The 11,165-nt window shown below is 46.6% G+C and overlaps 1 protein-coding gene across 1 annotated transcript; it reads right to left on the reverse strand.

Annotated features, from left to right (window-relative positions):
* Window positions 1-8,287: 8,287 nt before the first annotated feature.
* On the reverse strand, window positions 8,288-10,032 carry NKX2-8 (NK2 homeobox 8). Its single transcript, XM_018082125.2, is given in 5 exon segments — window positions 8,288-8,310; window positions 8,313-8,349; window positions 8,352-8,446; window positions 8,449-8,829; window positions 9,867-10,032. Coding segments are annotated over 5 exon segments (702 nt in total).
* Between the last annotated feature and the right edge of the window lie 1,133 nt (window positions 10,033-11,165).

The raw sequence follows: 11,165 nt of genomic DNA on the forward strand, positions 1-11,165 counted from the left end.
ACCCAGCACCTCCTGTGAAATGGAAATCTTCCTTTCTAGTCAGCTCTAATTACAAACAGCATACCATGTTTAAACAACCAATAAAACAGGGCATCAACAAAGAAGTGACTCATTGCATCTCTGAGATTCATGCAGCATCCAAGAGCTCAAACATCAAGGAGAAAACAGCAGGTAGCTTAACTCCCAAGATCTCTCCCCTGCTGTTGTTATCATTGACAATGAAGGCTGTGTTGTAAGAGCAGAGTGCAATGGACAATTCATGCACTTACCATATCTTGCGCTCTAGCTACAGGCATGTGATTTTCTGAAGAAATGATGACAGGATCAAACATATTCTGGCAGATGCTCACAAAATCAGAGCCCCTTTCACTCAGTAAATGACCATAAAAATGCTTTGAAGATGACAATAAAAGTTATTTAATCATGTTCAAAACAGAAGCACCTGCCAAGTCAATATATAATTTTTTACATGATTGGCTGGTACAGTGACAATAGTGAAAAATGCAAAGTGAGGTTGTTAGGAGCAGCTACTGGCCTGATTCTGTAGTAGGCACAGCCTGATGGTGGAGAGCGAGAGCAAGAGAAGAGAAAAAAAAAGGCAAGGGAGTTACATACACATTTCCTCAGTCTCCTGATTTTTCAGCTCTTTTCCCAGCTGTTACAAGGTGCCCTTGGGAACCTAGTCTGAAGATGTCCTTAGCAGCCCTCATTTTCTGTAAAGTCAGTGCAAGAGGGAGGAAGGACAGTGACCAAAAGAAGACCTAAGAACAGCCTGGGTGATTTTCATGCTGCTATAGCACAGGGGAATATATGCTGGGGAGAAGGGTGGAGATCTGGCCTTTTGGTAGCATTGCTGCCTTAGGATGTCTGTAAGCTGATAGCTGGGTGCTGCTAGATGCAGATTCTTCAAGAACCCCAGGAGAAACAGCACCTGCCCTTAATAGTGTGGGCTGTAGGGCTACGTAATACAACAAAGAAGAACCTGTACAATTGCTCGGCCTCACCACTACCCCCTCTGCTGCCTCTACCCCAAATTCAGCAACTCTTCTAGGCAAGCCACTTACTTGGTAGCTGGCACACTTAACTATAGCACTGAAGGGCTTTCTAGCTACAACTGGTGCAAACCCATCTTTTTGATACTGATTGATTAGGTTATTTCATGATTATCTGAAAGTAAAGTAGCCCAATGGTGAGGATAATTTACATGGGTTGATGACAGAGGTTATTCTGGTACCTGAAGTCCACCATGTAGCAAATTTAAATGTTCAGGTTTTAAGGTTAAAAGCGCTTATTCAAACAAACACTGTCATCTCTAATATGTTATGAGTCATAAGGATCCCCGGAATTAATTCTCAATGCAAGGCCAAGTTCTATGATTAAATGTGAACATTTTTGTTCAAGTACATTAAATTTTTTTAGAGTTTTTTGTCACCAAGTTGTGGTACAAGGGACTTATTATTCTCACTGGTTAGGAGTCAGGACAGATTTCAAACTAGGCTTTATCTAACTATTGGACCTCATTAAACTTTGCCAGCTGAACAGAAGGGCCTTTTATGCCCAAGAATATGTTTGCTCTGTGAGTGCTCTAATTTATGTTACTTCACCAGTCTCTTTGGTAAGCTAGAACAGACAGGACATCTACCGTAACCTTCACTCCATAGGATGACTGCCAAGCCTTCACCCCTCCTGCAGTTCTTGCACAACAGCTCTTGAGTGCTTCAACACCTTTCTTAAAATGTAAACACAGAACAGTATTCCTGTAGTGGCTTGAAATTTCAGTGCACTCAAAATTCAACTCTTTGTTGCCAAAGGAACATTTAAAACTACAGCACTCAAAGCCAAAAACAATAGTAAACTCTAGGTTTCCTTGAATCATAGATAAAGTTTGTTTTCAGTAGCCAAATATAAATAGAAAAATGTTGAAGTACTCTCAAATATATACACTGGTACCATGAAAATTGCTTCGATAACTTGGTCTGAAGGTTACTCAGTGGTAAAATTAGTTCCTCAAGATCATTGTAATAAACATGAGTGAAGAAAATAGAATGAATTACTGGTTTAAAAAGAAAACATGAGGAAGGGAAGAATATTAACAAAATCTCAGCCAGCCATAGAAAGCAGGTAAACCAGGCACAGAGGAAATAATTATGATGGTGAAGACAGAACTTTGTCATTGAAGATACCAACAATAGCATCCTGAGGCCACTGTAGGGGAAGTAAAGTGAAAAGCTTAGTAAAAACAGTCATGTTCACCTTTTAACTTTGTGTACAAATAGCACAGAAGGATGTCTGATAACATGATGCTCCCAGCTAGTGCCCAGCTAGCAGAGAAGAGGCACTTTTTCTGAAACCTTATGGCAAAGCAATCATCATGGATGATACTGAATTTTGCAGAGAGCAGAGATGTCAAATTAGGAGCTCTATGTGAATGCACAAAGACAGCAGAAGGATTTTTTCTCTTCAGAACGATATTTTATATATATTTTTAAGTGGCTACATTTATGATTTAGTAAAATCATGATTAGTGTTGAGTAACATAAAGTCATTAACTTAGTACCAAATCCCCCCATCCATCCAATTAGGAAAATAAGGAGGTAAAAGGAAAACTACATTCCCAGTATACAAAGTCAGATGTTCCTGCCAACAAGCATTGCTAAGCAAAATACTGTGACTGTTGGGAATGTGAAGAAATCATTTTTGTCCTCACTATGAACTAGTGAACAGGACTGTCCTGCACAGCAGATGCCCCTGAGGAATTTGGCTGACTGCTCAAAAGCAGCATGGAGAGTCCCAGGGAAATACACCCTCTGTGCACCAGAACTGGTGAAGAGATTTATTCTTTTCCTTGTTGCTATTGGTTTGTCTACATCTTTTTTTTTTCCTGTTTTTGTCTGTTTCTTTTCTCTTTTTAAGTATTCCTCATTCAGAACCAAATTCTGTCAGATTCTGAAGAGGATATCTAACTCTTCAACTTAAGAATTAGATGGATCAAAGACCTGTGAAGAAGTCAATAATTTGTTCTCCTTTTGTTCAGGAAGGCAGTCTAAGACCTGTGAATGTCTGAAATGGACTTGTTCTCCATATTGGTCCTGAATATTAAGAAAGATATAGCTGTGTTCTAGAGAGATTTTTGCTTTTTCCAAATACTTCATGATCTCTTTTAAATGGAAGAGGACTGGAGAAAACAGGATGAAAACTGGCACAGCTGCCAACATCCTTTCTTGGTCTAGAGAGCTGATTTCCTTCACCATTTAGAATGCAATTGTAAGCCTGAATATGATGAAAAGTAACCTGATCTCATAGCTCAGTAATCCATACTTAGTGGTGGGCAAAGATCTCTTACACCTGTTATATCTTGTAGTGGTATAATTTTTAAAATTACAATAATAATGTTACAGCTGATCTGAGCTACTCTGCTCCTGAGCGTTTCTTAAGCAGAGCTCTATGCTTGAGGAGCATAAAGCAACTTCTCTGATATGGGTAACTGTGCATCCACTGACTCCTTTCCCACAGGAAGTTCCCTTTTAACTAAAATGAGTGCCATGGTTTAGCTCCAGCCAGCAGCTAAGGACCATGAAGCCACTTGCTCACTCCTCCACCAGTGGGATGGGGGAGACGAATTGTAAAAACAAAAGTGAGAAAACTCATGGGTTGAGATAAAGACAGTTTAATTGGGAAACCAAAAACCATACATGCAAACAAAGCAAACCAAGGAATTAATTCACTACCTTCCATGGGCAGGTGGGTGTTCGGCAGGGCTCCATCCATCACATGTAACAGTTACTTGGGAAGACAAACTCCAGAACTCCAAACATCTCCTCTTCCTTGTTCTCCCCATAACTTCATATACTGAGCATGATGCCATATGACATTCTATTTGGTCAGTTGGGGTCACCTGTCCCAGCTGTGCCTCCTCCCAGATGCTTGCGCACCCTCAGCCTTCTTGCTGGTGGGGCAGTATGAAAAGCACAAAATGCCTTGATGTAGTACAAGAACTGCTCAACAATAACAGCAACAAAAAAAATCTATATTGTCAACACCATTTTTGGCACAAATCCGAAACACAGTCCCATACTACCTACTGTGAGGAACTTAACTCTATCCCAGCCAAAACCAGCACAGTGCATCAGAAGCCTCCTGAAAGTTGCATGAGGTACCTGGGGTCCTGCCATTGCTGATGCTGGTGGCACTTGACTTTTTGCCTATTTTTTTTATTTTATGTCAAGTAGGTGGAGTCTTTGTTTTGCAGTTCTTTGGATATGGCAGGAATTCTGGAAAGAGCTCACTACCTGATGGCCAGTATGTATGGAACTGGTCCAGCGGTCAGGGGTTGGAAGCACCAGCTGAGGAAAAGGAAAATGCGCTATTTAGGCTTCTGAATAAAAGGTTGAGTACCATTACTAAGGCTCAGAAACTGCTATTCCTTGTATCCTAGCTGTTTCCATCTTCTCAAGAAGCAGCAGTTATCAGGCATTCAGGTCCAGTAAGACACTATCTTCAACAATGAACTGTGACTTGTGAAGGTCACTGAGTACAGGGAGAGCCAGGTCTATGCTTCTCCACATATAGTGCTGGGCACCACCTGTTTCTGAAAGCAAAGTGACCTCACTGTTCCCCTTCAGCATCAGCTGGGCTCTAACCAAGGGTGGAAGGTTTACTCCTTTCAAAAGCTAGGAGGCAGGAGGGGCTGAAAAGTCCAAAGAGTTTCCATAGACCTGACTTGCACTTAGTTAAAAACACAGTCTAGATGGGTCATTAGCCAAGATAGGCATACTGCAAGGCTGCCAAGAGCCTTTCCTAAGTCAGCGACAGGATAATTCGGTTCATGGCAGAGTTCTGCTTGGGAGGTGATGTTTTTTGTCTGTTGTAATTTTTAAAATGAATGGTGTGTATATCCAAAGGCTAATGATGGGAGTGTTTTGGCTGGGAGACAGTTCATTCATAAAGTATTACAAAGAAGCTTGATCATATGCTCTTTCAGAACTATTATCCATTTTTTGGAGGTGATCTAGTTATTTGTTTTAATGCTTTAGTTCTGAGTTAACAAACACGCGCCCAAGGGCTACAACTGAAACAGGGTTGGGCCTTTGTAAAGTCAATAGTTTATTTACCAACTAAGAATAAAGCACACGGGAAGATGTTTGAAGATCTTAGCAATAATTTTCATTAGCTGAAGATGGCATTTAGATTTTGATCATGGGATGTTTATTCATTAGTTTCACTGAAATCATAGGCCTGTTTTCAGGGTAAAAGTAACGGTGAGACACAGTGGAAAAAGGTAGGGACTGTACATTCACCTCTTTGAGGGGGAGACAAAATAATCCAAACCATCAGCTGAGGTGCCTTATTAAAAAACAAGCCAAAGTAACAGAAAATTCGTGCCTTATTAAAAAACAAGCCAAAGTAACAGAAAATACACTGAAAGACACTAAGTTTCTTTTGCCCTAAATCTTTTTAATGACACCTTTAGGAAGTATCTCCTAGATGCACCTTAACCGTTGGTAAGGTGAACTATTTTCCTTGCTAAATGCACTAAAAATTTGGACAGATTACTTTGTTTCTGTCAGGAATAAATAATATTTTGAGTCCCACCCTATCTTCTTCACAAGACTTCCTCTTTACTGTAAATCTCCATAGTCTATTTAATTGTCTCATTATTTAATACATTCTTCATTCTACTTGGATGCATCAAATTAAGGGGGCTGCTTTTCTCCATGCTTGAACCTGACTACCGTCTTCTCTGCACCGCTGCTGCAGTGACTTCTGCTCAGCCTGCAAGGGCACCGCTTTAGTCTTTGCCAGTGCCCGGGAATCGCACCTTTCCCTTTCCCGGGCTTGGTAAGATGCAATGCTCACTTTTCCGTGAAAACTGCACATTTTCCGTGAAGAAACCCGCATCAGACGACATTGCAGCTGGTGACGAGAGGAAATCGTTGCAGCCTGGGACTGGGAAGGGACATCCTCTGTCATTGTCAGGACGAACAGTAACTGATAAAAGCAGTAATTCAGTGAAGCCCTCCTATTTTACAGAGCTTTCCTATGGCCACGTGTGGGTTCCCGGACAGGAAAGCAGCCCAGACAAGCAAAGAGGCAGGGAGATACCCTTCCGAACGGATGCTGCAAACACTCGGCAAGCTGACCGAGGGTAGATTTGTGCTGAGGAGGAGCGGACTTCTCTTGTTGTCTTTTTTTCCCCCTCTTTTAATAACGATATCACGCTATTTTCATAGATCATCCAGCTGCATACTGGATCGCAAAGAGTTAAAATGGAGGGCAGAATCTGTATTTTTAAAACTACATGCAACAAAGTTCATTGCTTGAAGTCCGGGTCCCTTCTCTCCCCCCCCCCCGCCCCTCCCCAGTTTCCAGTAATTATTTATTATAAAGGGGTTTTATGATACAAATTTGATAATCTCCCATACACATTGGCACTGTTCTAATTGGAGTTGTAAACCCATAAAATTCAAGTCCTTTGTTTTCATGAAGGCCACAAGGTTTTAAAAGATGCTATTGTACCGCCTAAAACCCATAAAATTGTCGCTAGGGACTGATTAAACAGTCTTGAATTGAAACAGTGCGGATTTTGTCTAGGTCCTTTTCATGCACAACAATGCCCTTTTCAACCCCCAAGACAAAAGGAGGTTTAAGGAGCGATTCTCTGGGAGATTCTTCTAAGATAACCCCATCCATATGGGAGACAAGGTGGCCAGCAGCTGAGACGGAAAGAAAAAAAAAGATTTCGGATAACAGGAGGAAAAATAAAGGGAAAGATAACAACAAAAATCAAAACCCTCCAACCAACCAACCAATAAAACCAAACCCAGGTGATGCAGAAGCTGTGTTTCTCCAGGTCCTTCCCGCACATCCCAGAGAGTTGGGCCGCTCTGCGCCTCCCTCTTGGCACACGGCCCCCTGTCCAAGCACGGAAGGAGACGCAGGTGGGAGGACCGGCGTCCCTGGATTCTCCCCGGCCCGCCCTGCACTGCAGCTGGGTCTGATCCCCCCGCACTGAGGCTAGAGGGGCCCCACCTGGAGGGGGCGCGGCCCCCTGGGGAAGGTTAGGCTGGGACGCTAAAGGGGTCCTATTGCTGCCACCGTCGCGACAGGGGAGGCGGCCAAAAGCACGTATGGGAACCCGTATGTCCGCGTGTGCTTTTGGCCGCCTCTCCCTGCGCGACGGCGGCGTCTCGCAGTCTTGCTCCCCGCGGGCTCTCCGGCATGTGTAGACAGCACGGCGCATCCCAGGGGCACATCTCGCCCGAAGTCACCTCCTTCCAGGAAATAAAATAAAAAATAAATATAAAAAAAATCCACCCAAATATCTTCTGCGGGTCTCTTTCCCTCGACAGCCTTTCCTCTGCAGGCAGGTTGTCTGCATCAGACCCCGCGGGGTCTTCGCCCCAAATATTCCCTCTGAGAGGGTCCCGTCCGAGAGACCTGGGTTTGGCTTTGTGGGACTTTTTTTAGGGTTTTTCCCCTTGGTGGTTGCCAGGACAATTATCTTATTATTTTCACCCCGAAGTAATAAAATCGATAGTTCATCAAAGAGTTTCAAAGAATAATTCTCTTGGCTACAGTCGATATTTGGAACGGTTACAGGCTAACGTAAAGATTGGCTCAATTCTGGATGCTGCCTTTGCGTTTTAAGCGGCAATGTCTTTTTTTAGAGCCGCTAAATCGGGGAGACGCTGGGCTCACGCTTCCCGTAGGAATTATCACCAAGTTTACAGTGGGATGCTTACAGCAAACTTTATTCGCCCTTTACCGTCGCATGTAGATAAAATAAACGAACTTGAAAGTTAAATTCGGCTGGCGCAATCAAGACAATATTTAAGCTTTCATAGCACAGGAGGTAATCCTACGAAACAGTCCCAATCGTCAAAACTACTCTTCTCTGTAGAGAAAAAATTAATTGCCAAAACCAGTTTTATTAGTCGCTGGAAGAGTCAGCTATTTTAAAACAGACTATGTCACTAGGATGATCATTATTTTGTAACTAGGAATCTCTCGAAAAGGAGCAGGAGGAGCGGAGGTTTTACAAAATTCGCGCCTCACGCGGCATCCGCGCCCTCGGGCGAGACCGGAGAAGGGGAGCATGGCCTGGGCCAGCTTCGTTCCGGCCCGCGGGCCACTGCCCCGGAGCCGCGCTCCGCCGCCCGGCCCGCCCGAGCGCGGCCCCCGCGGTGCCCCGGCGCGCCTCGGCGCTTCCCCGCGCTAGAGCCTGGGTCTGGAGCGGGCCGCCCCGCGCCCGTGGATGAGTCCGGTCCCAGAGGGCGAAGCGCCGCTGTCACCATCCCCAGGAGACGACGGCGGGTGCGCTAAGTGCTGGTACGCGGGGAAGACGCCGAGGCGGCAGCGGGCGGGCAGGCTCCGTAACCCTGCAGGGCGAGGGCGGCCTGGGCGCTGCATCCCGCCAGGGCGCAGCCCAGCTTGGGCCGTGGGGTGGGGGCGGTGGGCTGGCGGGGCAGCCGCGGCAGGGCTCCCCGTCCCGCACCAGCACCGGTACCACCACCCGGCGCAGCAGGGCGGGCGGGCGCGGCGGGGGACTGCCGGGACCTTCGCTGCGCGCCCGCTTCATCTTGTAGCGGTGGTTCTGGAACCAGATCTTCACCTGCGTGGGGGTGAGGCTGAGCAGCCGGGCCAGTTGCTCCCGCTCCGGAGCCGAGAGGTACCGTTGCTGCCGGAACCGCCGCTCCAGCTCCAGCGTCTGCGCCTTGGAGAAGAGCACCCGCCGCTTCTTCTTCTTCTCCTCGGCCTCCGAGCCGCGGACGGGAAGCGACCTTTGGGTGGAGTCAGGCAAGCTCATCTCCGGACCGCTCTCGTCGGAAGCTGGGGACAGCGAGAGGGTTAGAGAGAGGGGGCAGTCGGGCCCGGGGAGAGGGGCAGGCATTGAGGTAGCGATGGGCCGCTGAGAGCCGAAACGCCTCTAGCAGGGAGAGCTCTGGTTGTTTACCGGGCCGGATTAATCCCAGTAGTCAACAAGAGATGTGAGCCAACCCCTCCAAATACATTAAACCTAGCCCACGGGACAGACAGCGTTGTGTCCCTACCAGTAATCCCCGCAGGGGCATAAGCGCTCCGCCGCGCACAGCCTAAGGGCTTGCGGACTGCTAGCCGTCGTGTTGCCTCCGTGCTGAAGCAGAATATGGGGCTGCCCGGTCCTTTTATAACTACTTTTCTCCCTCCGGGCGATTACCTTAATATTTAACTTTTCCCGATGGGGTTCCCGCACCCATTCAAAGGATGATTTCCTTTTGATGATGCACACAGAGGTAGACGATAAACGCCGTATATCTGCGGCACAATTTACGTGTGCGAGGTGCGATCAATATGCTACACATCTGGGTTTGCGAACCGCAGCCTGCCCTCTACGGTGGAAAGTGCGTGGATCTAGGCGGTGGCGCCCGGGGCACTCCGCCGCCGTGCTGGGAGTCCACGCACGGAGTGTGCACTCAGCTTTCCTCTGCGGAGCGTGGGCTGACCTGAAACCCCTCCAGCACAAAAAAGGCAGGATTTCTTGCAACAGTGAAACGGGGGAAAAAAATAATCCAGGAAGTGGACTTAAACGATAAACACAGAGAGACTGGTGAATACAGTCTGAAATTTTGCTTTCTGTCAGAACTGGGGGCATACACAGACTCACAGAAAAAATATCTTTTCTCTCTTAAGCTCGTGGCCGGGACGTTTCTGCTGTTTTATTGTTGCAAGTCAGTAATGTTCTATAATATTCCCAGCCTCGATCCCCCTGATCCTGTAGGCTACTTACATTGGCAATTCACTTCTTCGCATCTTCCCCAAAGGAAACGGGAAAACAATTAACAAATAACCATGCGGAGATGGCAAATTCCTGTCCGTTTCATACTCACAAGGATAATGATTTCTGTCTGTTTCTATCCACCCTCGGTACGGCGAGCCGGTGTAGTTCTCCGCTGAGTGGTGATGCTCAGAGTCTTGCTTTATGCTATTAGCATCTTGCTCTGGTAAATCCAAAATGCTCCTCACTGTAAAACTGATCCTGCCGGATGTGGCCATGGTAGGTTGTGCACACCCCCCAAGAAATATCACCCCAAACCGAACCCCCTTTCTTAAAAGCTGCTAGGAAAGGTCCGCGCCTGGTTACTGCGGAATCTCCCGGCTCTAAAGGACCTTCCTTTCCATCGCCACCTAACCCCAAATATTAGTGTCGTTTACAGAGGTGTCCTGTTTATATAAACAGTCCTCCCCACTGCAAACACTGCCTGCTTTCAAACCGTCCCTGTCTATAGGATGCTAAGTACCTGAATTAGTCAAGTGCTAAAGCCCTAATGGGAGTAGGTGTAACCCCCCTCTTCTGCCACCCCCATGAGAGAATAACCCGTTACCTCCCAAAGACAGCAGGAAACAGGCTTCATCATTACATATTCTGTCTGATTAGCCAAAAGTGGGGACAGATAATGGTAATTGTTAGCAGTGAATAACATCTTGGGTGGCATGTGGATGACCAACAACCACCCCCCTCCATCCGCCACCAAAGCCACCAGCGTCCCTTCTATCCGCAGACAAAGTGAATCCTCTCAGGACATCCGCAGAGCCTGCCGAGAGCCCCCTTCCCGCTTCTCTCTCTTTATTTCCCCCCCTCTCCCCTCTTTCTTTAAACCTGGAAGGAATTTAAGTCGTTATTTGTTTTATTTCCCTGGGCTGTTTGCAGTGCTACCTCTAGTTCTCTCTCATGTTATTGGCATGTTTCCTACCCTCAACGGGGCATTTTTCACACCTCGGCTGCGCTTTCGGCGAGGAGGGCTGGCGGATGTGTGCATTGAGGAATGGGACCTCTGGGTTGGTTTCTTTGGTTTGTTTTTTTGTCGGTTTTTTTTTTTTTTTCCCTCTCCTGGGCATGGTAGATGGAAGGTGCACCTTTCTCTCAGGAAGGGTGATGACGGGAGCTTGGCACAGTCTGTCCATAAGCAAGAGTAGGGACGTGGAGTAGGGGAGATCTTTTATTTTAACATCATTTCGTGTTGTACTAACCCAGGGAATATCCCATCGGGCTAGATATGTGAGTTACTCAAACGATTCCAGCTGGGAAGAGGGAGAAAAGATCAAACACGGCGTGCCCATTTATCTGCGCGTCTCCCGTCCCTGCCGATCGCCGTTTCATCTGCCAAAAGTGGCAGCAAACGATCCTG

Source organism: Manacus vitellinus, unplaced genomic scaffold, assembly GCF_001715985.3.
Source record: "Manacus vitellinus isolate BGI_N305 unplaced genomic scaffold, ASM171598v3 scaffold_6_pilon, whole genome shotgun sequence".
NCBI classification, from domain to species: Eukaryota; Metazoa; Chordata; class Aves; order Passeriformes; family Pipridae; genus Manacus; species Manacus vitellinus.